The sequence below is a fragment of the Triturus cristatus genome, chromosome 6 (genome assembly GCF_964204655.1).
Source record: "Triturus cristatus chromosome 6, aTriCri1.1, whole genome shotgun sequence".
Classification (NCBI taxonomy): Eukaryota; Metazoa; Chordata; class Amphibia; order Caudata; family Salamandridae; genus Triturus; species Triturus cristatus.
This window is the reverse complement of record NC_140589.1, coordinates 264,990,700-265,016,847: the sequence shown is the minus strand read 5'-3', so window position 1 is coordinate 265,016,847 and position 26,148 is coordinate 264,990,700. Positions and strand designations below refer to the sequence as shown.

Below are 26,148 nucleotides of genomic sequence, written 5' to 3'. Positions count from 1 at the left end.
ACAGAGGTGTAATTGAGATCCCCAACCGTGAAAGCAGAGAACTGGGCTTGGAAGGGAGACCATGCGAAGTGATGCTAAGTGGCCTACTGCCTGGAGAGGAAGGCCGAGTCTGGTGTAAGGAGCCAGTTCCCAGGCAAACGAAAAATTATGAGAATCAGGGGGAGATGAGTGACGATAGAGGCCCTGAGATCCCAACTGAGGTGATGTAGGAAAGTGGCTCTATATATACTGTTCCCAAATAGGTACAGTGTGTATAGAGTCCACAGTCCCCAGAGGTTTGGCAGAGGCTAAAGTTCGATATAACCTTACTCTCTAAAGTGGTAGCTTGGTCGAGCAGTAAGACAGTATCAGAGGACAGTGTAAAGCATTTGTTGTACACACTCAGTCAGCAAATGGTCTCACACACTCAAGAACTGAACTCTAGGCCAATAGTTTATATACAAAATAAATGGTTGTTTTATTTTAGAACCAACAATAGGTATCAAAAATATACTTTCTCAGAATGAGATACTTTTGTTATATACTTTGCAAAAGACAATTGACTTGGAATGCAATAGTTACAGTTTGTTGCAATAGGCAACACAATTTCAAACTCAATAATACATTGAGCTCAATGGGAATTTTAAGTTATATGCAATTGATTACTCTCAGGATTACTTTTCTAACTCCAGGACTGGATCCTAGATTCAGTCCTGGGACAGTTCTTGAAAACAAGTGAATAAATACTTTTTAGGTACTGTTGTGATTTTTAAGCAATATTTTGCTATTTCAAAAGTTGACACTTAGAAACTTTTTCTAATCAAATTACCAATGTTATCCTATGGAAGGAAATTTACTTAGCAGGTAAGTGGGGTTATGGTTACTTTTTCTAGTTCAATGTTGGATCCTGGATCCAGCACTAGTGTGCCACCTATAAGCAGTTGAGAAACTGCGTTTAAATTAAACAGGTGATTTTTAAGGAATATTTATAAGTTAGCAAAATCGACACTTAGAAGAAATTTCACAGAGAAACAGTCAATGGTTTCCTATGGGAGAAAATTGAGTTAGTGGCAAGTACTATCGTAAGTACTTTTCAGGGTCAGTGCTGGGCACCAAGATCCAGCACTGGGATCTCTCCTAATAGCAGGTGAGTATTTCCGTTTTCGTTACTCGGTTGATTTTAGGTGAATATTTTAAAGTTTAGAAACTCCACACTTAAAAGAATTTCGTGAAACCAGTCAATGTTATCCTACGGAAGAAAAGTGAGTTATCGGCTTTTGGGTAAGTAATCGACTGGCAGAGTTAAGGTTCTGGGCATAGACTCAGGGGTCTCCCAGGGTCAGGTAAGTACAGTTGTTACACCCACAGGGGCAGCAGGGTGCAGAGTGAGTTAGGCCCAATGTTATCCTATGGGAGGCAGGGGGCCCTTGGTTGATGGCTGCTGACTAGCAGGCCACGCGGCTGTGGGAGCTGGGCTCCTGGTCACTTACTCAGGGCAAGTGGGGAAGTAGATAGGTGTAGAGGTTGCACTGCCAGGGCCACTCGGGCGGCTGGATGCAGGGTGCTTTTGAGCCTTCGGGCGCTCAATTGATTTCAATGGGAAAGCTCCGGTTTAGAAAAAGACTGCAAGCTCGGGGACGAAGATTTTTCAGATGTCACCACCACTTCGAGAGGTAAGTTGGGTAGTTGGAGGATAGGTAGGTACCCCGGGATTGGGCACAGGGGGCCGCGGGGCGCCGGGTGCAGGGGTGCCTTTTGGTGTCGGGAAATCTTACCCTCTGTTGATCGCGGTTGGGGAGGCACCTGGTTCTGAGGCTGCAGGCTTCTTCAGGAGTGTCGAGGGAAGTCCTTGGGTGCCGGAGTCGGGGTCACAGCCGCCATGGGGTCGTCCTCGTGGTCTTTGTTCACTTCGGCACAGGCCAGGCTTGGCGGGTGCAGAGTGTGCTGGGTTCGCGGTTCCGGGCTGCTGCCAGGGATTAGAAGTAGATTTTGAGTAGAGCCTCTACTCATGGGAGTCCCAGGGGCTTAGAGTCAAAAGGTAGCCAGGTCCTCCGGGGTTTGTGAGGCTGCTGGCCACAAGAGATGCCGGGTTGGAGAAGGAGCAGGTTCGAGGGTTGACAGGCCGGTAGGACTGGGGCCAAAGCAGTTGGTGTCTTCCTCTTCTTAGCAGCTGCAGGTCTTCTTTCTTATAGCTCTTCTTCGGATTTCGGAATCTGGGGAAGGAAGGTTCAGGGTGCCCCTAAATACTAGATTTAGGGGAGTTACGGGTAGGTGAAGGGCAGGGACCAATAGGTCCTTGTCCTGGGGAGGGTACACCCCCTATTCTGCCTCTCTCCTGTGGGAGGGGGGCAGTAGCCTAGTCCTGATTGGGCAGGGCTTCCCATCTTCAAGATGGCGAGAGCGCGGAGATGTGCTTCACCTCGCCTCCCCCAGCTGAGGGGTGGGGTTGGCAGGCTGGCACATCCACGGTCCTTATTTGGGGTTTCCGGCCAAGCTTCCTGCCAGAGTGGGGGGTTGCAGTGGCCTGGGGAAGCTCACAGAGGCGGCATGCCTTTGAAGCTTCCCCCTGCCCATCCTGGGGGAGGAGATTTAGCACCTCGCCCAGGATGTGCATTGTTGCAGGCCCAGGAGAGCAGGGGCTCTCGTACCCAGGGGTCCAGCAACATGTCTGCTGTGTGGCAGCCTCAGAACAGACGTGGATTGTAGGTTAGGTTTTAGGGGGCATCTCTACGATGCCCTCTGGGGTGCTTGGTACATTAAATCCCACATTGGCATCTGTGTGGGTTTAATGTGCTGAGAAGTTTGATAACAAACTTCTCAGTCTTCAGTGTTGCCATTATGGTGCTGGGGAGTTTGTGTTTGACGAGCTCTCAGCACCATGTACTCTTAAATGGCATCACTGCATTTACAGTGCCCAGGAGTGGACCTGGGTACTGTAGGGGCACAAGGCTCATGCTCCTGTGCCCACACCACTGGCATAGGGCACCCAGCTAGAGGGGTGGCTGATGTATGCCATGGTAGTGTAGGTGGTAGGCATGGCACACAGGTGTGTGTGTATATATATATATATATATATATATATATATATATATATATATAGCCTCTAAGGGTGGCACATTGAGTGCAGCACCCCTTAGAGGCCCTCCCTGGTCACAAGGCCTAGGGTACCATTTACCAGGGGCTGACATGTGGCCAGGGTTTGCCAATTTGTGTTTTGTGTTTTAGGGAAGGAACATAGGCCCCGGGCACACTCAGTCAAAGTACATTCAGCAATTCAGCAAAAAGTGGGGGCATACCATGCAAGAAAGATGGCACTTTCTCACAGAGACCACACCAGGGTTGGTAGATTTTCAGGGGGCACCTCTGAGGTGCATTCTAGGTACATGGTACAATAAATCCCGCAACAGCTCAGTGTGGATTTATTGAAAGTAGTAGTTTAGTACCGAACACTCCTGTGTTCAGTGAAGCCATCATTGTGCTGTGGAATTTGAGTTGTCGAGATTCCATCCCATGTACTCTCTATGGCTTCCCTAGCCGGTACAATATTAAGGAATGGGCCCCAATATTGTAGGGGCATACCTGCTCATGCAGATATGTCCTCACCTCTGGTATAGTACAACCCGCCTTAGGGCTGTAAGGCCTGCTAGAGGGGTGACTTACCTATGCCTTCAGGCAGTGCTTGCTGGCATGGCACCCAGACTGAGTGCCATGTCGACTTTGCTGTTTTCTCCCTCACAGGGGCATGCAAGCTGCTAGGGCAGTGGCATGGTCAGAGTAAAGAGGGTCCTAGATTACCTCTTCAGCTCCCAGTGTACCATAACTAGGGACACACAGGGGGTAGAAGTATCAATTGGGGATTTGTTTTTAGGGAAGAAGCACTGGCACAGGGGACCTGGTTGGCAGGGACCCTGTGCAGTACAGTTGAAACCACATCAAAATCAGGCAAAACGACCCAGACACACACACACACTTCCTAGAAAGCCAAACATAAAGGACTGGAGCAAACACCACGTGTGAAGTGGAAGAAGTAGGCTGCTTTAGGAGAATCAGCGGTCGTACAGTACGAACAGAAGAGCCACACAGAAGCAAAGTCCATAAAGCTACAGAACATTAAATATTTTACCAGATTCTAGATAACATTGACAGTTTAAACTGGCCAAGATGTTACAATGATTTTCAGGCTGGAATAAACGTTTCTTCATATACCTGCTGCTGCCCCTGTTGTGCTTGTGAGGCTGCTTGTTGGTTTGCAGAGTTGTTTGCTGCAGCCGCTGCAGCGGCTTGTTGCTGAAACAGATTTGCTGGATAAACACCCCAGGGAACTCCATAATACTGCGGAGGGACCACAGTAGGACCTTAAAATATGAAATATAAACACAGGGATGTAACTGTCAAAACAGGCTGGTGAAACATCAGTCCACTAGTGAACTATATACAATAGTACATAAGCGTATACTTTCCAAAAGTTTCGCTACAGCTGCACTACCTATACGAAATTTGAAGTAATGAAGGCATATTTATAATGAACAAGAAGTACAGGCCTGAGCCGCAAGCTAGGCGATATAAAGAGCTAGAGGGCCTTAAACTATCATAGCCCAAGGAAGAAGGGCTAAAATGCCATTAGAACTGTTCAACACCGAGTGTAAGTTATTTTAAAATGAGTAGGGAGCCACAGAAAGACATGCTGGTTTATGCCAGCCATCATGGGCTTTGAGCCACTACATTATCTCACCATTCCAATGTACCTAGTTAAGTGGTAATAACAGCTGTTAATTCCCGTCCCTGTAGTTAATGGCACGACCCGTTGGAGCCATTAACTACAGGGACTGCAGCTGTTACCCATTACTGGCTTGCAGGTAAGGGAAAATAAGGCCATCAGTACTCACTCCTCTAAAAAGTGGGAGTGCTACATGAGCATTTCACCTCAGTGGGGAGAAAAAGGCTCCATTCTCCTGCAGCACCAAAAAAGTAGAAAAAACTTTGTTTACGATTTTCAACCTATTTTGCTGACTGGACCTTCTCTCTCAGCAAAATCAAAGGGAGGAGCCCAGACAGCGGTGTAAATAAAGATGTAGCTTCTGAAGAGGCTGGGAGAGCGCTGTACAAGAATTGAGCGTTTTATTCCTTATAGCTTCAGGAATCAGAAAACTCCTGTAGTGCTCCCAGGACCCACAGCACATCAAAGGAATGCTTGGAGATGGCACAATTCTCCCATTGTGGACCTGCAGCGGCAGTAATAGCCCACAACAGAAGACTTCCTATGTGTTGGCCAACTCCCAGCATTCCACCTAGGGTACTACCTGTGTAAAAGGTCTTTCTAGAATACAAAGGAAGAATTTTCTTGGGAGTATTAAGATAAAATAATTATGACAACACCTCCTCAATAATTACTTGTAACAAATAGTGCTCAAGCTTCCATCAAGCTGAGATTCTTCTAAAGTTGACATATGAGCATTTGTCTTTGAGAGCACGATGGCTCTTCACCACAGTACTTCTTAAGCCTTTGGTAAGAGTTGCAATAAATTGTTGCAAGCAGTCTGTCATGTGTGTCACTGTAAAACAATGGATGCACAGCATATTCGTTTATCAATGATTAATAACAGTGTACCGTCCTCAATTTCTAGAGAATAACTTCACGTTTATTTTCATGGATGAATAAAACAGAAGTTTAAATCAATATGATGAACATTAATAAGCTAAAGTGCTGTAAACAAATAGCTTGTTCATTATGGCAAAATTGGAAGTAGTTTTGTGACACTGCATAAGCACTTCTGGTGTGCTGCAATCGTTATAATGTGGTCTCTAGACCTTTACACAGCACACAACTGGGCCATTTCTAAAATTCTTATTAAATCTGACTTAGCATCTTTATTCTATTCACAATAAAATGTCCCTCAATGCATCATAATTAGGGCACTGAAATGTCACATATCAACAAAATGAACACCTTGTTGCTTTCTGCAGGCTGGTCACTGGTGGTAAGGTTCAGTGAGAAGAGGACTAGTTGCTCCTGGTCGACTGTTCCTAGTCGGTGTCACTGCCCAGCAAGTGTGCACGGGTAGTCTGGTATCGACGTGTAACACACGCGTGAAGTGTCTCAGCCTGTCACTGTACGCATCCCTGGCCTCCTTGCTCCACAGGCACCTGCTGCCTTTTGTCAGTTGTTAGACAGAGCGCTCATCTGTACTGGCACAGGCAAAGTTGGGCATGTAGCAGCCTGGTGCTTCAAAAGGGGAGGGGCTACGAGTGGACTAGTGGCACTTATGAGGTTAATGGAGGCCATGGCGGGGGGGGGGGGGGTAGAGAAGAGTTAAATAGGCTAGCTTAGCTGAATGCATCAGTCAGTTGGAGACTTCTAAGGAGAGTGAAGGCGGGTCAGCACTACAGCTATACTTCCCTCAGGAAAGTGGCATGACACCTCACTCTGCCCGGCCTCAAGCCCTAACAAAAATACAATCTACACCTCATGTCCATAGCTGCCAAGGTTTCACATTGCCATGTGTGACATTTTCATGATTTCAGTGTAATTATGAGTGGCATTTCAATGACTATGAGTGACACTTTTTCGTGAGCAAAATCAAGCAATTAAGAGAGGGAAACATTAAATTAAATTTGACCAACAAGAAAATCTTTAAACTGCTGCACAGCACCACAAATACATTAAGCCTCAGGCTGAGGCGCAGAGAAGTCTTTTAACATAGCCAATAGCTAGTGCGCTGTAGTGTTTATAATTTTCTAAAAGCACAAATTAGTTCATATACAGAATAAACGTCCTGCTCTATTTTCCATCCATATGCTCCAATACTTGGTGTAATTTTGACGCACTTCAACTTCAGTTTAGTTAGCATTCATGTACCACACGTGTACACCCGTGTACCGGGCGCCTCACAAACACGGGCACTACCCTCACCTACCAGCCTCTGGAGAGCCGCGCGGAATTTAATTTCCTATCACCCCCCAAGTAAAGCACAGCTGAGCTGTTGGCTTGCCAGGGTGAAGTGTAAACTAATGGGGACAGACTGGGGCACGCACCCCCAGGCATTTTGGTCAAGGCAAGCTCAGGTCCTGCGAAGCACACACTTGGTCACGGAATGCGCAGCCGGCAGCCTCGAGGCAGTGGGCAATTATATGGAAGATGATAGATCATGTGTAGTGGCATTAGTAAACAGGTTCAAGTGAGCGTTTAGGCCAGCACAGAGAAATCATGTAACTTCAGCCGGCCTGAGAAAGGTGTTGTGCAATGCATGTTGCGTGTGTGTCACTGACTGGCCGCTCTTTGCAAGTCTGTGTGTGGCTGCAAGCGTGTGTGTGACTCGTGTGTGCGTAGAACTTGGAGAAGGCTAGAAGGCAAGCTGAGCACAGATTTGCAACTTGATTGCCGGCAGCAACTCTTAATTTATGACCCTCATTGACTCCAGGGTTATGCTAGGCACACACTTGAAATTAATTCAGTGACGGCCAGCTCAAGAGCAGCTGCATTTCACGTGACGCTAGCTGCCTGGCTTCCCTCTCTTTTGTGGTGACCGGCAGCCCGCATCGGCTTGCTCAGGCCGGCTCAACTTCACACTCAGGGGTCTTGGTGTTCTGGAGCCGCAAGCTAACTACTCCGGCCACCCCAGTCAGTCCGGGTGTTCTAAGTGACTCTGCTGCCACCGGGGCCGTGTTGAGACCGGTGGAGTCGGTTATTCACAATCCGGCAGGCCGTGGGATTCATTACCACACCAGCAGCGAGAGTGGAGCCATCAACAACAGGGGCCCATTTCTGAATTCAGCTGCTGCCCGCTCGTGTCACGGGAGGCAGCCTCGACCCATGACTAGCGAAAGAGAAAGTATGCCACGCAGCGGCACAGTGAATCAAACCAGTCATTACATTGTAGCAGGAAGGCAGTCAGTGCCTAGCCCCCAAGAGGTCTGCTGAGCAGCACGGACTGCCTGCCTGTGCCACTAACACTAGTGTTGTTATAATAGCAGCCACCACTCGGGCCGCAGTGCTCGACAGGCAGCGGCGCTAATATGCACGACATCGCATTTCAGTGCGGTGATGCGGACTACCTCACTGAAATGCGTTAGTCTAACGCCTGATTCATGGTACTCGGCAGGACTGCGTGTCATGTGTTGTATGCATGCTTCTCTGTATTCAAGAATGAGTACGGATGCTCACACCGGCATCCATTCGAAAAAGGATTTCCTTGGGAGGTTGATTTTAAGATCTTGTGGTTTGTGTCCGTCAAGTGAGACTTTTATTGCTATACTCGCAACGTGATATGGCACAAGCAGGAAATTCTACTTTCATCTCTCTGGAATGTCAGTTCCTTCATGCCAGACCTCATTGAACATAATGGCATGAATCCGGGTCTACCTCACTAGGGATGTTGGCGTAGACACTGGGAAGTAGTAACTTCATGTTTGTGGAATTTCTCTCAGACTTTCCACTTATCCTCTGTCTACCATCTTCAAGCAGTTCTTAATGTCCTTTACAGCTTTCTATGTCATTAGTGATCTGCTCCCTTTCCTGAAAGAACTGTTATCTTGTTTGCGCCTACTTTTAGAAGTAGGAACCAGAGAACTTACTAAACATAATTGTTGTCCTTCATAATCATATCATACACCAAAGTTCTGATCAATGTTGATATCTTCTTTGGAATTGATTCACTGCTTTATTTCAATATCAGTGTATCTTTCAACACCGATGGGTTTGGCACAATAGAATCCTTTGATGACCATATATGCTTTGAAGGCCTTGGCATTAATATTGAGATACTAGACAGCCAGTTTCCATTCAACATCTGAGTGCTCATCACCAGTACGGTGACTAATTATATTCCAAACCTATCTGATAAATGCACATCTCCAAAAGCCGTAATGAACCGCATCCAAATATGAAAAAGTGAAAAACCTTTAAAAAGAAATGCAGTATTAAAGTGTAGTGAAGGCAACGATTTAGAAGCATACATTGCTATGTTAGCAAAGGCGCGTTAAAAGTTAGAAAGCCATCTTGCCACTTTTGCTGCTTTTGCACATGTCACTGCAGAGATATGTTATTCTTTGAAAGCTGCTTGCTTGCTTTTTCTTCACATGAGGACTGTCTGTTGTTCGCATCCTTGGACGTGCGCTGCGACCTTGGTCTGAACATTGTGTGCAAAACACTCTGAGCCGCCAGACAATGTATGTTTTTGAGTTCAGGTTGATCGGCCCACTCTCTAGTCATAATATGCACACAGCTGCAAATACCTGAATGTCGAGAGCCTTTAATATTACAGTTTGCATGCGTTAGAAACACATTCTGGAGAAGAACATTTCCAGGCGCAGAGCAAAGCTGATCTGTGATGTGATTCACCTAAGCTGATCTTTACGTTATGGGGTTCCCCATTCAAGCCTAGAGACCTTCTATTAGCCTAATAATATTAGTTTACTAGCGAAAGGAAGGTGGCTGCATTCCACTGTCATTTATACTATGATTTCTCCTTTTATTTTCTATGGTATTGTAACAATGCTGATGGTTTTAATTATAATCATTTGTCTGCTTATGTTAGCCAAATTACTGCATCTTAGGACACTTAGTTTATAAAATAAACCTTTTAAACTTTACAGTGTCTCTGATTACTCTTGTTGTGGACTGATATGAGAATAATAACGAACAGGTATTTCTGATTCCCACCATTCCTGAGAGTACTCTAAGTCGCTTGTTCTGGGTTGTCTATACATTGGGACCTCCGAGAGAATACGGATAACGAATGGGACACTGATGCTGGTCAGATAGGGGTTCTGGGTACTGAGGTGAGTTTTTTGGTACACTACAATTCACTGAGGTCCTGATTTCCTGCGCATAGTTCTGCGCATGAGCAGAATCCCTGCAACATGGCGCCCAACGTTTGGTCTTTTGATTTGAAATGCCTTAGTAGTGCTTATATTAGTTCACAACACTCTCACTCTTGTTTCCGGATAGCGGGAGTGACAAATTTAACCTACCTATTGGTAGCCTGATAGGTTCTTTCAAGCTTGTTAATTAAAAAGGTTTCTAATATTTCTGAACCCTTGCGCTACTGTAAAATCCGTTGTTGTTCTTCTCTGTGTCCTTATGGCGGTCGAAATTGCAGCGCATAATCATACGCCTTTGGTGCCCAACAAGGACGTGAGCAACCCCGTCAGGCTGACGGTAAAGGAAAGCAAGACGAGTTTGCATGTCAACGTCCCCAGTTTCAGAAGAAGGTTGATGCTCTAACAGCAAGGTATGCCACAGATAGTGCGGACGCAGCTTCGGAACCTGACATGTGCCCTAACGCTGCTAGACAGTGCGGCGGAGGTTACAGTAGTGCGGCAAGAACTACGTCCATTTCTGGAGTCGACAGCAACTGTCACGTTCATTACTGTAGAAACTGCGGACACTAGAGTGGCTCCCCCTGACAGACTATATAACATAGTCCTCTTAATTGAAGGTGACATACAACGCACAATACAAGGGATTTTTCGGGATAATCTGACCTCTTCCTATGACATACTCTTGGCAGAGGCAGACTGGCCCCCGACTTTCATGTTAGATGCTCCCAGAGGGGAGGAGGTAATCCTCCCGTCCTTTGCGCATACAGTGCCAAATGAGCATGCCGACAGGTTTGCCGAAGAGTGGGCTCAGGTGCTTGCACCGGCTTTGTATCGTACACGTGGGCTGGGATAAATTGTCCCCCAGCCATTAGATTCCCTTACGGTCTATGCCTCAACCACAACCCCAATATCCCATGCGCCGCGAAGCTAGATCTCACGTCGCGGAAATCCTTGAGCAATTGGAATATCAGGGTGTTATTGAAACATGTGTGTCACCAATGAATAATCCTTTATTCACTGTAACGAAGCCTGATGGGTCGTACCGCCTAGTTTTGGATTACCGGCACCTAAACTCTCATTGCCGGACGTGCGCGGTACAGAATACCCACAGTTCAGCCCTAGTTGATAGTCTTGTGCGTAAAAGGTTTAAAACCACACTTGACATATCCAATGGCTTTTACAGACATAACCTGTCCTCTATTAGTAGTCAGTGGACAGCGTTTACATCTGCAGCAAGCAAAAACAATTTAAAAGATTGGGCATGGGCTATAAAAACAGCCCTGGCGTCTTTGCCGCACGTGTAGTCTCTCTGTTAGAGAGCATTGACCCAGATGCGTACTCGTATGTTGATGATATCTATCTCACGGACGATGAGTTGTGGCCGCATCTGTGTCGCGTTGATCGCATTATTGTTATGTTTGCAGACTTTGGTTACAAATTCAACTTTGCGAAGTCTCACATTGCAGAGTATACAGTGTTGTTTTTGGGCTACGAGCTCAACAATGAGGGTCGAGGGTTAGCTCCTCACTTTCTGGAGAAGTGCGCATGTTTGCGTGCTCCAACAACACTGAAAAAATTACAATCTTTACTGGGCTTTCTGAATTTCGGTCGTATGTACATTCCCGATTATGCCCAGCGTATCAAGCCACTATATGCCTTGGTACAACCAACTTTTTCCAAATCGAGCTGGCTGCCAGAAAATTCAGCTATTTTGCAGTCATTGCAGGCTGATCTTCTTGCTTCAAAATATTTACTGACACGTGATAACCACACAAACCTGGGAATAAGAATTGTGCCAGGCGCAGTGGGTTTCACGTACTTGACGTTCAATGAGGACGACACCGTCCCCATTGCAAATAAATCACACCTATACACTTCGGCTGAACTGCGCTTTTCCTCTGTCCAAAAAGTTTTGACTGCGGTGCAGATGGCGATTCTTAAAGAACGAGCGCTGTCGCAAGGAAAACGCATGTTGGTGGTCACACCGTATCCTGCCCTAGAGGCAGTGACGAAAGCCAGTGTACCTAATTCAAAAGCTTTGCATCCACGTTGAATACAATGGGCCACTTCTCTGATATCGCCGGATGTCACTTATATCTTTGATGCCTCATTACAGACGCAGGAGTACTTGCAATATGAATTAGTTCATCTGGCTCCTCTGTCTTTGCGCCCGCTCGAGGATTACCATTGTGTCATTTATACTGACGGTTCGGCGCAACCGGCGACGGGATCGAAGCACGCCTATTCAGCGGCTTGCGCAATTATGGCAGGTACTTTCGTAAATGGTGAATTCCAATTTGATGTCGTGCATACGCAGTCATTGGGTGATTGTACCGCACAGTTAGCGGAGCTCCGTGCTCTGGTGCTTGCACTGGAGTTTGCTGATCCTCGAGTCACTACTCTTATTGTAAGTGACTCGTTTTATTGTGTTCAGTCCTTCAACGACAATCTATTCTTTTGGTCTCAAAATGAATATCGTGATTCCAAAGGTAGCACAATTAAGCATAAAATGCTCTGGGTTCGAGTGGCAGAACTTAAAGACCATCTGCCTCTCGTGAATGTAATTCACACTCTTGGGCACCAGCGAGTTGGTGTCCACGCTGTCGGTAACAGCTTAGCTGACGAAGCAGCGAAAACAGCAGTGGCAACATATTTAGTAGCAGCAGTTACAAGATCCAAAAGTAAGATCGATGATGACATCTTGGCAGCTATTGCTGCTACAGAGAATGGAAGTAATTACCCAAGGGGTTTCCCTTCTCGTTACCATTATCACTTAAGTCCTGATAAAGTCCCATTAGTGAGAATTAACGACGTTGGTGACAGATTGATTCCCAATGCGGACTGCAGACCATCGCTGATATCAGCGACTCACGAGGGTATGGCGTTTGCCCATGCCTGCGTTGCAGCAACTGTTTCCTTGTTACAACAACGTTACTGGTGACGCGGGTTATATAAACAAGCTCGCACGTATGTTCTTGATTGTGACATTTGCCAGCAGATTAAAACCTTCAACTGCTGCGCGTCCACCACAAACTCAGTTGTACATATCCAATAAACCACTTAGGTGTGTTTATTTGGATCACTGCGGTCCATTCTCCTCTGATCCTGCGTACAAGTATATCTTAGTTGCAGTGGATTCGTGCACACGTTTTCTGTGGGTATGGCCAAAAAGGAGTGCTGCTGCCCGTACTATCATCAGGGATTTGTGTGTCTTTGTGGGAAGTTTTGCGTGTGGTACCTTTCATTCTGATCAGGGCCCTGCGTTCGCCTCTAAGGCGTACAAAGAGGCCATGAAAAATTTGGGGGTCCAAGTCAAATTTTCGTCTCCATACCGACCTGAGGGTAATAGTGTAGAGGAGCGGATGAACCGTGATTTAAAGCAATCCTTGACAGGTAGGGTTTTAGGCACTGGACGGAACTGGCTAGTGTGAGAAAGTGGCTCTGTATATACTGTTCCTTAATAGGTACAGGGTGTACAGAGTCCACAGACCACAAGGGTTTAACAGAGGTTAAAGTTGGATATAACCTTACTCTCCAAAGTGGTAGCCTGGTCGAGCAGTAAGGCAGTATCAGAGGACGTGTAAAGCATTTGTTGTACACACTCAGTCAGCAAATAGTTCCACACACTCAATAACTGAACTCTAGGCCAATGGTTTATATATACAAAATATATGCTTGTTTTATTTTAGAACCAACATTTGGAATTAAAATATACTTTCTCGACGGGAGATGTTTCATAAAAATACTTTTGTATATGCAATAGACTTTTTAGTAAACAGTTACAAATAGTTGCAGTAGGCAACTATTTCTAAACACAATACATTGAGCTCAATGATAAATTCAAATTATATGCAACAGATTACTTTTTAGATTACTTTTGTAATTCCAGGCTTGGATCCTAGATCCAGTCCTGGGTCAGTTCTCAGAATCAGCTGTTGAAAGTCGACTTTGGTACTGTAATGATTTTTAACTAATATTTAGGTATTTCAAAAGTGAGCACTTAGAAAATATTTCAGAGCAAACAATCAATGATTCCCTATGGAAGGAAATGTAGGTTATAGGTACAGTAGGTTATCGTTACTTTTGTAATCCAGTACTGGGTGTCTAGACTCAGTACTGGGACATTTATCCAAAACAGGTAAGTAATTACGTTTTCAGATGTTATACGATTTTTGATGAATATTTAGAAATTGCAGAAATCAACACTTAGAAGAAATTTCACAGAAAAACAGACAATGGTTTCCTATGGAAGAAAAATGAGTTCGAGGTAAGTATAGTTGTGGGTACTTTTCAGAGTCAGTGCTGGGCACCAAGATCCAGCACTGGGAGTTCACCTAAGAGCAGGTGAGTAAATTCGTTTTTGGTACTCGGCTGATTTTTGGTGAATATTTTCAATTTTGAAAAGTCCACACTTAGAAGAATTTCCAAGAAAAAGCCAGTCAATGTTACCCTATGAGGAAAATGAAGTTAGCGGTTTAAGGGTAAGTACTCGACTGGCTGAGTTGAAGTTCTGGGCACAGACTCAGGGGTCCCCCAGTGTCAGGTAGGTACAGTCAGTTCACCCTCAGCGGTTTCAGGACGGCCGGGTGCAGAGAGAGTTAGGCCCAATGTTATCCTATGAGGGATAGGGGGGCCTGGGTTGGTGGCTGCTGTTGGGCAAGCCACGCGGCTGTGGGAGCTGGGCTCCTGGTCACTTACTCAGGGCAAGTGGGGAAGTAGGTTAGAGTAGAGTTTTCACTGCCAGGGCCACTCGGGCAGCTGGGTGCAGGGTGCTTTTGAGCAGTCGGGCGCTCAATTGGTTTCTATGGGAAATCTCCGGTTTGGAAAAAGACTGCAGGCTCGGGGACGAGGACTCTTCAGGTGCCACCACCACTTCGAGGGTTAAGTTGGGTAGTTGAAGGATAGGTAGGTACCCCGGGCTTGGGCACGGAGGGCCGTGGGGCGCCGGGTGCAGGGGTGCCTTTTGACGTCGGAAATCTTACCCTCTTGTTGATCGCGGTTGGGGTGGCACTCTGTTCCGAGGCTGCAAGCTTCTTCAGGATAGTCGAGGGGGGTCCTTGGGTGCCGGACTCGGGGTCACAGTCGCCGTGGGGTCGTCCTCGTGGGTTTAAATCACTCCGGCACCGGCCAGGCTTGGCGGGTGCAGAGTGGGCTGGGATTGCGGTTCCGGGCTGCTGCCAGGGGTGAAAGGTCGGTTATGAGTAGAGCCTCTACTCATGGGAGTCCCAGGGGATCAGAGTTCAAAGGTAGCCAGGTCCTCCGGGGTTTCTGAGGGTGCTGGCCACAAGAGATGCCGGATTTGGAGCAGGAGCAAGTCCGAGGTCGACAGGCCGGTAAGGCTAGGGCCAAAGCAGTTGGTGTCTCCCTCTCCTTTGCAGCTGCAGGGCAGGTCTTCTTTTCTTCTCACTCTTCTTGTAGTTTCGGAATCTGGAATCTGGGGAAGGAAGGTTCAGGGTGCCCCTAAATACTAGATTTAGGGGCGTTACAGGTAGGTGAAGGCCAGGGACCAATGGGTCCTGGTCCTGGGGTGGGTACACCCCCTATCCTGCCCCTCTCCTGTGGGAGGGGGGCAGTAGCCTAATCCTGATAGGGTAGGGCCTCCCATCTTCAAGATGGCGAGAGCCCGGAGATGTGCTTCACCTCGCCTCCCCCACCTGAGGGGTGGGGTGGGCAGGCTGGCACATCCCCTGTCCTTGTATGGGGTTTCCGGCCAAGCTTCCCGCCAGAGTGGGGGGTTGCAGTGGCCTGGGGAAACTCCTAGAGGCGACAGGCCTTTGAAGCTTCCCTTTGCTCATCCTGGGGGAGGAGATCTATCACCTCACCCAGGATGTGCATTGTTGCAGGCCCGGGAGAGCAGGGGCTCTCCCACCCAAGGGTCCAGCAACGTGTCTGATGTGTGGCAGCCTGGGTAGCCTCAGAGCAGACGTGGATTGTAGGTTAGTTGTAGGAGGGCATCTCTAAGATGCCCTCTGGAGTGCTTGGTACATTAAATCTCACACTGGCATCAGTGTGGGTTTAATGTGCTGAGAAGTTTGATACCAAACTCCCCAGTCTTTAGTGTTACCATTATGGTGCTGTGGAGCTCGTGTTTGACGAGCTCTCAGCACCATGTACTCTTAAATGGCAAAACTGCACTTACAGTGCCCGGGAATGGACCTGGGTACTGTAGGAGCACAGGGCTCCTGCTCCTGTGCCCACACCATGGGCATAAGGCACCCAGCCAGAGGGGTGACTGACATATGCCTTGGCAGTGTGGGTGTTGGGCATGGCACACAGAGATGTGTGCCATGTCGACTCTTCATTTTGTCCTGCACCCAGACACTCAGCCTGCAAGGGCAGTGTGTGTGTAAGGGTACAGGGCCTCTGAGGGTGGCACAATGAGTGCTGCAGCCCTTAGGGGTCTTACCTGGTCACAAGGCCCTGGGTACCTAGGGTACCATTTACAAGGGGCTGACATGTGGCCAAGGTTTGCCAATTTGGAGTTTGTGTGTTTTTAAGGAAGGAACATAGGCCCTGGGCACCTGATTGGCAGGAGTCAAGGGTACACTCAGTCAAAGTACATTCAGCAATTTAGCAAAAAGTGGAGGCATACCATGCAAGAAAGAGGGCACTTTCTCACAGCTAGCCCATCTGTATAACATCCAACGTGCACTTAATAATCTCCCTAGAAGGTCTCTGGGTGGGCGGACCCCATATATGATGCTCTTTGGCATAAAAATGTTTGTCCCGGATCTTGATGGTCTAGACATGGCAGCGTCTGCCGCACCCTTTGACGTAGATGATCACTGTGCTGTGTTACAGAGTCTACAAGAGACCAGAGATAGTCTCGCGAAGGAACACTTGCCCTCCACATCTGATGCTGAACTTCAGATTCCGGTAGTCGGCTGGCAACCTTGAGTTTGTGACCAGGTCCATGAGAAGGTGGAGAACAAGGAGGAGTTCGGCCCCTCTTATCGTGCCCCGGTTCCAGTGCTTGGCGTGCAGGGTACAAGAACAGTCATTTTACCTCCACTTCCTGGTCGCAAGGATAAAAGGTACATCTCCATTGACAATGTCAAACTACAGCGAGTGGCCGATTCTTCTTAGTATGACTTCAGCGGTTTCTTGTCCTGCGATGCTGAGAAATTCTGTTTTGGCTCCGGCTCCTACCACCATGCCTGATGTTGCCATCGAGATGCATACAGTTACTGATCCTTTATTGCTGCCACCGGCTGGTGGTCTACCTGAAGATACTGAGTATGCTTATCCTGCAGATGTAACATTACCCGTATTACAATCAACCGCAGTTACACAGTCGCGTTTCACCTTTGATACTAACTCTATGACTTCCAGGGCCCCGTCAACAGTTTCTATTTATGCTGTTTGGTTTAAAAGACATTTTTTGATTCCCCCTTGGACTTACATTTGGCTGATGCTCACATGTATTTTTTTATTAATGTCCATCGGATTTGTAGTGGTATTTTTTCGTCTTGTGAACGGACACTACCTAAAAGAAAGATCTACAATTAGACTGACTGATGGAACTTTGGCCCCCCACTCCTCATCACACATCATGAAGAGAGACCAGACTTTTGTGAATATTACTGCCTGGCCTGTGTTAGATGGGATTGCGTGGGACGCTGTTAAATTTCAAATTCATGGACCCACTGAGGTTATTAATGTTCTGAATGTATTTCGTGTTTCTATGGGTGATGTGGTTAAACAAAACATCCGCTCTGATGATTGGGACGTTCAGGCCATAGAAGCACTGTTTTCTGATTTGAAATATTATGCCGCTTTTGATGCTGAAGATTTGTATTTAGACACTGCTAATTACGGAGAGTTGTTTTGCTATCAACATTATGGCAATCATTTCCTACATAAAGCCAATACGTTTCGTAATTTTGTGAATTATACACAATGGGAACATTGTCCAACGCCAATGTTAGACAGCTCTAGCACATTGGTGAACAAATGTGCCTATTTTACTGATTTCAGTGTTTCAAAACCTGCCGCCTTTTATTTTAAAATGGCAGCGGAGTCTGCCTCGAAGGTTAGGCTGACGCACACTAAATTATTGTATTCCAAATCCTTTATGGATGATTTAGCGGTCAGGGATTATGATCTGTGGAAAGATACTATTGATCTTAAATCTGTTTGGGGTTCTAAACCATGGCAGGTACAAGGAACAGAAGCTTTGCATCGTGCCTGCCTCATCCCGAACCACATATTGTTTCTGAATTCGACTATTTTTCAGACCACCTTTTTTTGGATTTGCTATTTCTAAAAAGCTGAATTCCCCCTCTATTCCAGATCTGGGTGCTTATCCACATTGGCATAATCATACAGAGCTGTCCCTTGATGCGTTGCAGTCATACATTACTAACACATCATTCAATATTTCCAAATTAAATTCGGAATGATGGTTGACTTGGCAGACTAGCTCAGATTCCTGTCAACATCGTTTTTTGGGGCTAAAGCCTGGGTATACGCAGGTTCGCGTAGACCCCCGCTTTGAATCTTCTCATTCTGTTACTACCTACTCTGTTGGGAAGTTATGCCAGTCTTGGCTGCAACATTCCACCTTGGCATCTGTTAAAATTCATTTATCTATATTACATGACAAAATAGATCTGAATGATTTTGTTAAGGGTCCTGTGGGTGGCAGGTCAAAAAGATGGGTGTATGCTATTTATAACGAGGTTTGGAAGTTATCTCAAATTGAAGCTGCTTCCAGATTGAGAGCTATCGATCAAGCAAATATGGAAAAAGTGCTAGCTGTTATAGATAATAGCATTAACACCCTTACTTCCAGAATGTACACATTAGATAATATTGTTTCATCTGTTGTTGATATTGTGCAGGATGATGTGTCTGTTTTGTATCATGGTCAGAATCAATTGCAATCTATAATGCAGTTTGCATGGACTTTGCAAAAGTTAAAAGCTGGGAAAGTCCCCTGGGACTACATGAATACTTCGTCTTTATTCCTTCCTTTTAATCTGCGAAACAGCAATTCATGTCCATGAAAGATGCAACATATTCATTACTGCATATTGAAAAGTTAGAACCTTTGCCTTTCTCAGTGGCCGAATTGAATTCAGCTGTGTGGCTTATCCACGGGTTAATCACATTGCCGTTTCCTTTATTTAAATTCAGTTCGTGCATGAAACAGTATGCCCTAGGCAGATATGAACCATTGGGTACTGCTTTCCTGCATGAAGTATGGTCACTCCCATTTACATACAGGTGCATGAGAGAAGGTAAAGAAGTTTTTTTGAGGGGTGAGGAATGCACTTCCACACCTGATCACTCTGTAGTCTGTAGGCACATCCAATTGCATGGCACGACAATGTGCAAGCGCCTAATTTAGCATGCGTCCTGAAAGGGATTCCAGTGCCAGCTATTACACCTTCTTTCACGTTGCTAGCTAACGGTAGTTATTCGCTTTTGAATAACGAGGCTTGCTGCGGGATGCTAGTGGGAATTCCCTACATTGTGACTGTATCACAGAGAGTGGTCTGCTGTAAAAATGTCCTTTTCCCACCCCCGCATGGGTGGCTGGATGTATCCATCTGGCCTTCCATTCCAACCTTGAAAGCAGAGTTCATCAAGATGAGCAGAATAAGGGCTCTATTGTCTCAAAAAGAAGTCGCTCTGACATTTGTCCTTCCCGTAGCCAACACCCGTACCGAGGTGCAGGTGTGAGAAAGTGGCTCTGTATATACTGTTCCCTAATAGGTACAGGGTGTACCGAGTCCACAGTCCCCCAGAGGCTGATAGAGGTTAAAGTTAGGTATGACCTTACTCTCAAAAGTGGTAGCTTGGTCGAGCAGTAAGGCAGTACCAGAGGACAGTGTAAAGCATTTATTGTACACACTCAGTCAGCAAATGGTTTCACACACTCAATAACTGAACTCTAGGCCAATGGTTCATATATATAAAATATATGCTTGTTTTATTTTTAGAACCACAAAGGGGGCAAAAATATACTTTCTCAGAATGAGAGGTTGAATATAAATACTTTTGTCTTAAGCAATAAATTTGTGTAAACAGTCACAGTTGGTTGCAATAAACAATCCTATTTCCTAAACATAACAATGCATTGAGCTCAATGGTAAATTCAGGTTATTTGTAATAAATTACTTTTCAGATTACTTGTGGAATTCCAAGTCTGGCTCCTAGAACCAGCCTTGGGTCAGTATTCAGAATCAAGTGATGAAAGTCGACTTAATAACTGTAATGATTTTTAAATAATATTTAGCTATTTCAAAAGTTAGCACTTAGAAAATATTTCAAAGAAAACATTCAATGGATCTCTATGGCAAGAAATTCAAATTGCAGGTAGAGTACTTTATCGTTACTTTAGTAATCCAGGACTGGGTACCTAGACCCAGGACTGGGGTCCTTATCAAAAACAGGTAAGTAATTTCGTTTGCAGAAATGGTACGATTTTAAAAGAATATTTCAAATTTGCAAAAATAGACACTTAGAAGAAATTTCACAGAAAAGCAGACAATGGTTTCCTACGGGAGAAAAATGAGTTAGAGGTAAGTATAGTTGTGAACACTTTTCAGGGTCAGGGCTGGGCACCAAGATCCAGCACTGGGAGCTCACCTAGGAGCAGGTGAGTAAATTAGTTTTTGTCACTTGGCTGATTTTTGGTGAATTTTTGCAGTTTTGAAAAGTTCACACTTAGAAGATTTTTGAAGAAAAAGCCAGTCAATGTTACCCTATGAGGAAAATGAAGTTAGCGATTTAAGGGTAAGTACTCGACTGGCAGAGTTGAAATTTCGGGCATGGACTCAGGGGTCCCCCAGTGTCAGGTAGGTACAGTTGGTTCACCCTCAGCGGTTTCAGGACGGCCGGGTGCAGAGAGAGTTAGGCCCAATGTTATCCTATGAGGGATAGGGGGGCCTTGGTTGGTGGCTGCTGTCTGGCAAGCCACGCGGCTGTGGGAGCTGGGCTCCTGGTCACTTACTCAGGGCAAGTGGGGAAGTAGGTTAGTGTAGAGAGGGCACTGCCAGGGCCACTCGGGCGGCTGGGTGCAGGGTGCTTTTGAGCCCTCGGGCGCTCAATGGAAATCAATAGGAATGTTCCGGTTTGGAAAAAGGCTGCAGGCTCGGGGACGAGGATGTTTCAGGTGCCACCACCACTTCGAGAGGTAAGTTGGATAGTTGTAGGTTAGGTGGGTACCCCGGGATTGGGCACAGGGGGCCGCAGGGCGCCGGGTGCAGGGGTGCCTTTTGACGTCGGGAATCTTACCCTCTGGTTGATCGCGGTTGGGGTGGCACTTGGTTCTGAGGCTGCAGGCTTCCTCCGGGATGTCGAGGGGGGTCCTTGGGTGCTGGACTTGGGGTCACAGTCGCCGTGGGGTCGTCCTCAGGGTCTTTGTCCACTCCGGCACTGGCCAGGCTTGGCTGGTGCAGAGTGTGTTGGGTCCGCGGTTCCGGGCTGCTGCCAGGGGTTAAAAATAGGTTTCTTGAGTAGAGCCTCTACTCATGGGAGTCCCAGGGGCTTAGAGCCAAAAGGTAGCCAGGTCCTCCGGGGTTGGTGAGGTTGCTGGCCACGAGAGATGCCGCGCTGGTGCAGGTTCGAGAGTCGACAGGCCGGTAGGGCTGGGGCCTAAGCAGTTGGTGTCTTCTTCTCTTTTTAGCAGCTGCAGGGCAGGTCTTTGTTCTTCTTGCTCTTCTTGTAATTTTCTATCTGGAATCTGAGGAAGGAAGGTTCAGGGTGCCCCTAAATACTAGATTTAGGGGCGTTACAGGTAGGTGAAGGCCAGGGACCAATGGGTCCTTGTCCTGGGGTGGGTACACCCCCTATCCTGCCTCTCTCCTGTGGGAGGGGGGCAGTAGCCTAATCCTGATAGGGTAGGGCCTCCCATCTTCAAGATGGCGAGAGCCCGGAGATGTGCTTCACCTCGCCTCCCCCACCTGAGGGGTGGGGTGGGCAGGCTGGCACATCCCCTGTCCTTGTATGGGGTTTCCGGCCAAGCTTCCCGCCAGAGTGGGGGGTTGCAGTGGCCTGGGGAAACTCCAAATGGCGGCCTGTCTTTGAAGCTTCCCTTTGCTCATCCTGGGGGAGGAGATTTCTCACCTCACCCAGGATGTGCATTGTTGCAGGCCCGGGAGAGCAGGGGCTCTCCCACCCAGGGGTCCAGCAACGTGTCTGCTGTGTGGCAGCCTGGGCAGCCTCAGAGCAGACGTGGATTGTAAGTTAGCTGTAAGGGGGCATCTCTAAGATGCCCTCTGGGGTGCTTAGTACATTAAATCCTACACTGGCATCAGTGTGGGTTCAATGTGCTGAGAAGTTTGATACCAAACTTCCCAGGCTTCAGTGTTGCCAATATGGTGCTGTGGAGCCCGTGTTTGACAATCTCTCAGCACCATGTACTCTTAAATGACAGCACTGCACTTACAGTGCCCAGGAATGGACCCGGGTACTGTAGGGGCACAGGGCTCCTGCTCCTGTGCCCACACCATAGGCGTGATGCACCCAGCTAGAGGGGTGACTGACATATGCCTTGGCAGTGTAGGTGATGGGCATGGTACACAGTGATGTGTGCCATGTCGACTCTTTTGTTTTGTCCTGCACCCAGACACTCAGCCTGCAAGGGCAGTGTGTGTGTAAGGGTACAGGGCCTCTGAGGGTGGCACAATGAGTGCTGCAGCCCTTAGAGGCCTTCCCTGGCCACAAGGCCCTGGGTACCTAGGGTACCATTTACTAGGGGCTGACATGTGGCTAGGGTTTGCCAATTTGGAGTTTGTGTGGTTTAAGGAAGGAACATAGGCCCTGGGCACCTGATTGGCAGGAACCCAGGGTACACTCAATCGAAGTACATTCAGCAATTTAGCAAAAAGTGGGGGCATACCATGCAAGAAAGATGGCACTTTCTCACAGCAGGCACTTTTGAATACTGATTTCCCACTTCATTTTGGTGCCCTGATTCGAACTATATTTAACGCCTCGTCAACAACTGGCTTGGTGCATTTTTTCAAAATTGTGGGCTCCGGCCTCGTGACCTCCTTCCAAACTATTTTTGGTGTGATACCGGCCTTTTTTCATTCTATTTTTTACAGCGTCTTTGGAGGGCTCCTGTTGATTCTCGCCCTCGCGGCTGGCGTGCTGCTGTTGGTCTGCATACTGCGCAATGGCTGCACACTGTGTATCACACAACAGCCTGTCCCGGCTGCTCCATCTTCGTAACCGGATGCTTGAATACTATGGAACTTTACCACTGGAAACCCTGAGCATAGCCTATGGATTATCTTTCCGGTTTGCTTACTTTACATGCGTACAACCTGTTTTTCACTGCCTAGATTGTCCTTTCGAATGGGCTCTGGATTTGTGCTTGTCAAACTCGGTGTCTCCTGCCCCGGATTATGATCGACTAATGAGTCCATTGGTGGCTCATGAGTTGGACTGTTCTGGTGTTAGGATTATGGCCTGTGGAGCGGCACATGGAGTCCTTGGGAATTGGGACATCGGAACGGCAGCGTATGACTTCTTGGCACAAAGTTATTTAGAAGTACACGCCAGTTATCCTCTGAACATGCTAGAGGCTCCAGTAGTCGAAGAACATGTATGTTTGTTTACCTTGTTAGACTGGATGGCGGACACTTTTGCAACTCGTTCCAATGACTTCCTTTTGGAAGCTGTTGCTACGTACTGTGCTTACACGTTTATGGATTAACTGCATTGTCGTCCAGCTTCCCTTGCACAAACCACAATTTTTTTTTTGGTGTGTTCATACATCTGGGCTCATTGAGCTTTTGCATGAGATATTGACTTACGTTTTTTTCGAACTTTCACTGCTCTTTATTTGGATTTCCAATACATGCACTTGGTTCTTCTCTGTTGAACTTGAACTCTGCGTTCCTTTTTGTATCCCTTTTTGTTCGTTGTCCGATCAAGGGGGGTGGGGGGGGGGGGGGGTGTGGGTGTAGTGAAGGCAGCGATTTAGAAGCATACATTGCTATGTTAGCATAGGCGCGTTAAAAGTTAGAAAGCCATCTTGCCGCTTTTGCACACGACACTGCAGGGACATGTTATTCTTTGAAAGCTGCTTGCTTGCTTTTTCTTCACATGAGAACTGTCTGTTCGCATCCTTGGACGTGCGCTGCGACCTTGGTCTGAACATTGTGTGCAAAACAATCTGAGCCGCCAGACAATGTATGTTTTTGAGTTCAGGTTGATCGGCCCACTCTCTAGTCATAATATGCACACAGCTGCAAATACCTGAATGTCGAGAGCCTTTAATATTACAGTTTGCATGCGTTAGAAACACATTCTGGAGAAGAACATTTCCAGGCGCAGAGCAAAGCTGATCCTGTGATGTGATTCACCTAAGCTGATCTTTACGGTATGGGGTTCCCCATTCAAGCCTAGAGACCTTCTATTAGCCTAATAATATTAGTTTACTAGCGAAAGGAAGGTGGCTGCATTCCACTGTCATTTATACTATGATTTCTCCTTTCATTTTCTATGATATTGTAACATTGCTGATGGTTTTAATTATTATCATTTGTCTGCTTATGTTAGCCAAAGTACTGCATCTTAGGACACGTAGTTTATAAAATAAACCTTTTAAACTTTACCGTGTCTTGGATTACTCTTGTTGTGGACTGATATGAGAATAATAACGAACAGGTATTTCTGATTCCCACCATTCCTGAGAGTACTCTAAGTCGCTTGTTCTGGGTTGTCTATACATTGGGACCTCCGAGAGAATACGGATAACGAATGGGACACTGATGCTGGTCGGATAGGGGTTCTGGGTACTGAGGTGAGTTTTTTGGTACACCACAATTCACTGAGGTCCTGGTTTCCTGCGCATGGGCAGAATCCCTGCAACAAAAGTACTGCATAGTTGGAAAAGCAATTAAAAAATGAAGCAATAATAAAAATACATTAATGTTAACAAAGCATTGGGAAAAGAGAAATCCATCCAAAATAGGACAAACATCTACAGGAAATGAAAGAAATCTGCCTAAAATGGAAATCGAGGATTTTCATTATATAGTTTCCGGAACCACGTATTTTACATGAAAATAAAAAATAGTGCTCCAAATGTTGTAGGCCTAGCAACTAGACAGTGCCTCAAAATGCAGATACGATGATATAAATAATAATAATGTATAGACGGCAAAGTCGAAGAATACTTTACCTGCTAATGTTGCTGCTGCAGCTAATCCAGCAGCAGTGTATGGGTCAGTGCCTGGATGAGCCGCACTGATGATATAGGGATTTGGCATAAATGCAGCTGGAGCAAGGCCTGAGAATACACCAGCTGAAAGTAAAACAAATGTAACATTAATAAAAGACCAGGCACTAAAGGTTTGGTACGTGAGGTCAAAAGAAAATCGAATTTGCTTCAACAAATAGCAACTTTGCAAAAAATTAAAACCTAGATTAGAGGTTTTATGATTCTGAGCCCAGCTCAAGTGTCCAGATGATTTAAGGCCCCCACGCTCACAAAAGGTGTGCTAAATCCAACGACTTTAACAAACAGATCATTATGCTGGTGGATTTTAATTTCTCTCTACATTTCAACACACCAGTAATTCACAAGAAACCTATAATGCATGTGCCCAAGGATGGACATAAAAAGCTGGAAAAATGTGATCTTGCTGTACTGCAAAATCATCTACGTGAGAATGTTAGCAAGAGGGTTTTAGATAAGCACCTTCATTATTTGGTCCCAGAGTCATTTTAGAACATGCACACCAGCAATTTGTAGTCAGTTTATTATCCTAAACAAATCAACATATAGAACAGCCTCTCAAAGATAACTTTTTTCCTAATCTGAAACAATTATTTGTGTTAGGAACCACTGAAAGTTACATTTCTCTTCTACACATATGTTAAATTAGCTTTCAGGCAAAAATTTGTATCAACCAGGTTTTTTCTTTAAATCACATGAAATGTTCAGAATTGTTTGATTGAAGATAAATAATTAAAAACATAATGCATGAAACAGAGTGTGAAGAAAGCAGGGCCAAGTACCAAATTACAAGAGAAGTGTAGCCAAACTATTGCTACATAGATAGACAAAAGATATGGAAAGGGTCGTCTTACTTACCCTGTAGTAACATCTGTTCATGGCATGCAGTGCTGTAGATTAACATTGTCTGCATACTGCTGCCATCTAGTGTTGGGTTTAGAGCTGTGCAAATAGATTTTCTTCAAAGAAGTATTTTGAGTTACGTGGAGACTGACAACTCCTCTCGGTGATCTTGCACATGGACATCGACTCCTTAGTTAGATTGTTTTCCCCGTGGGCGGGTGAGAATGGAGTTTAAGAAGAATGTAATAATAAAGATGTCCATGCTAAATGTATCAGAGAGGTGTGAAATGTAATTGCAACCGCCA

At 46.2% G+C, this 26,148-nt stretch overlaps 1 protein-coding gene across 2 annotated transcripts in view; it reads right to left on the bottom strand.

Moving 5' to 3' along the window:
* The window catches only part of PUM2 (pumilio RNA binding family member 2), an 886,789-nt gene that overhangs the window by 682,233 nt on the left and 178,408 nt on the right, over positions 1-26,148 (bottom strand). For both annotated transcript variants that reach the window (XM_085610624.1, XM_085610625.1), the window contains exons 8-9: positions 24,944-25,066; positions 4,186-4,334 (exon numbers count right to left, since the gene is read on the bottom strand). In XM_085610624.1, coding sequence (XP_085466750.1) covers positions 4,186-4,334; positions 24,944-25,066 — 272 coding nt within the window. The remainder of the gene's footprint in view (positions 1-4,185; positions 4,335-24,943; positions 25,067-26,148) is intronic.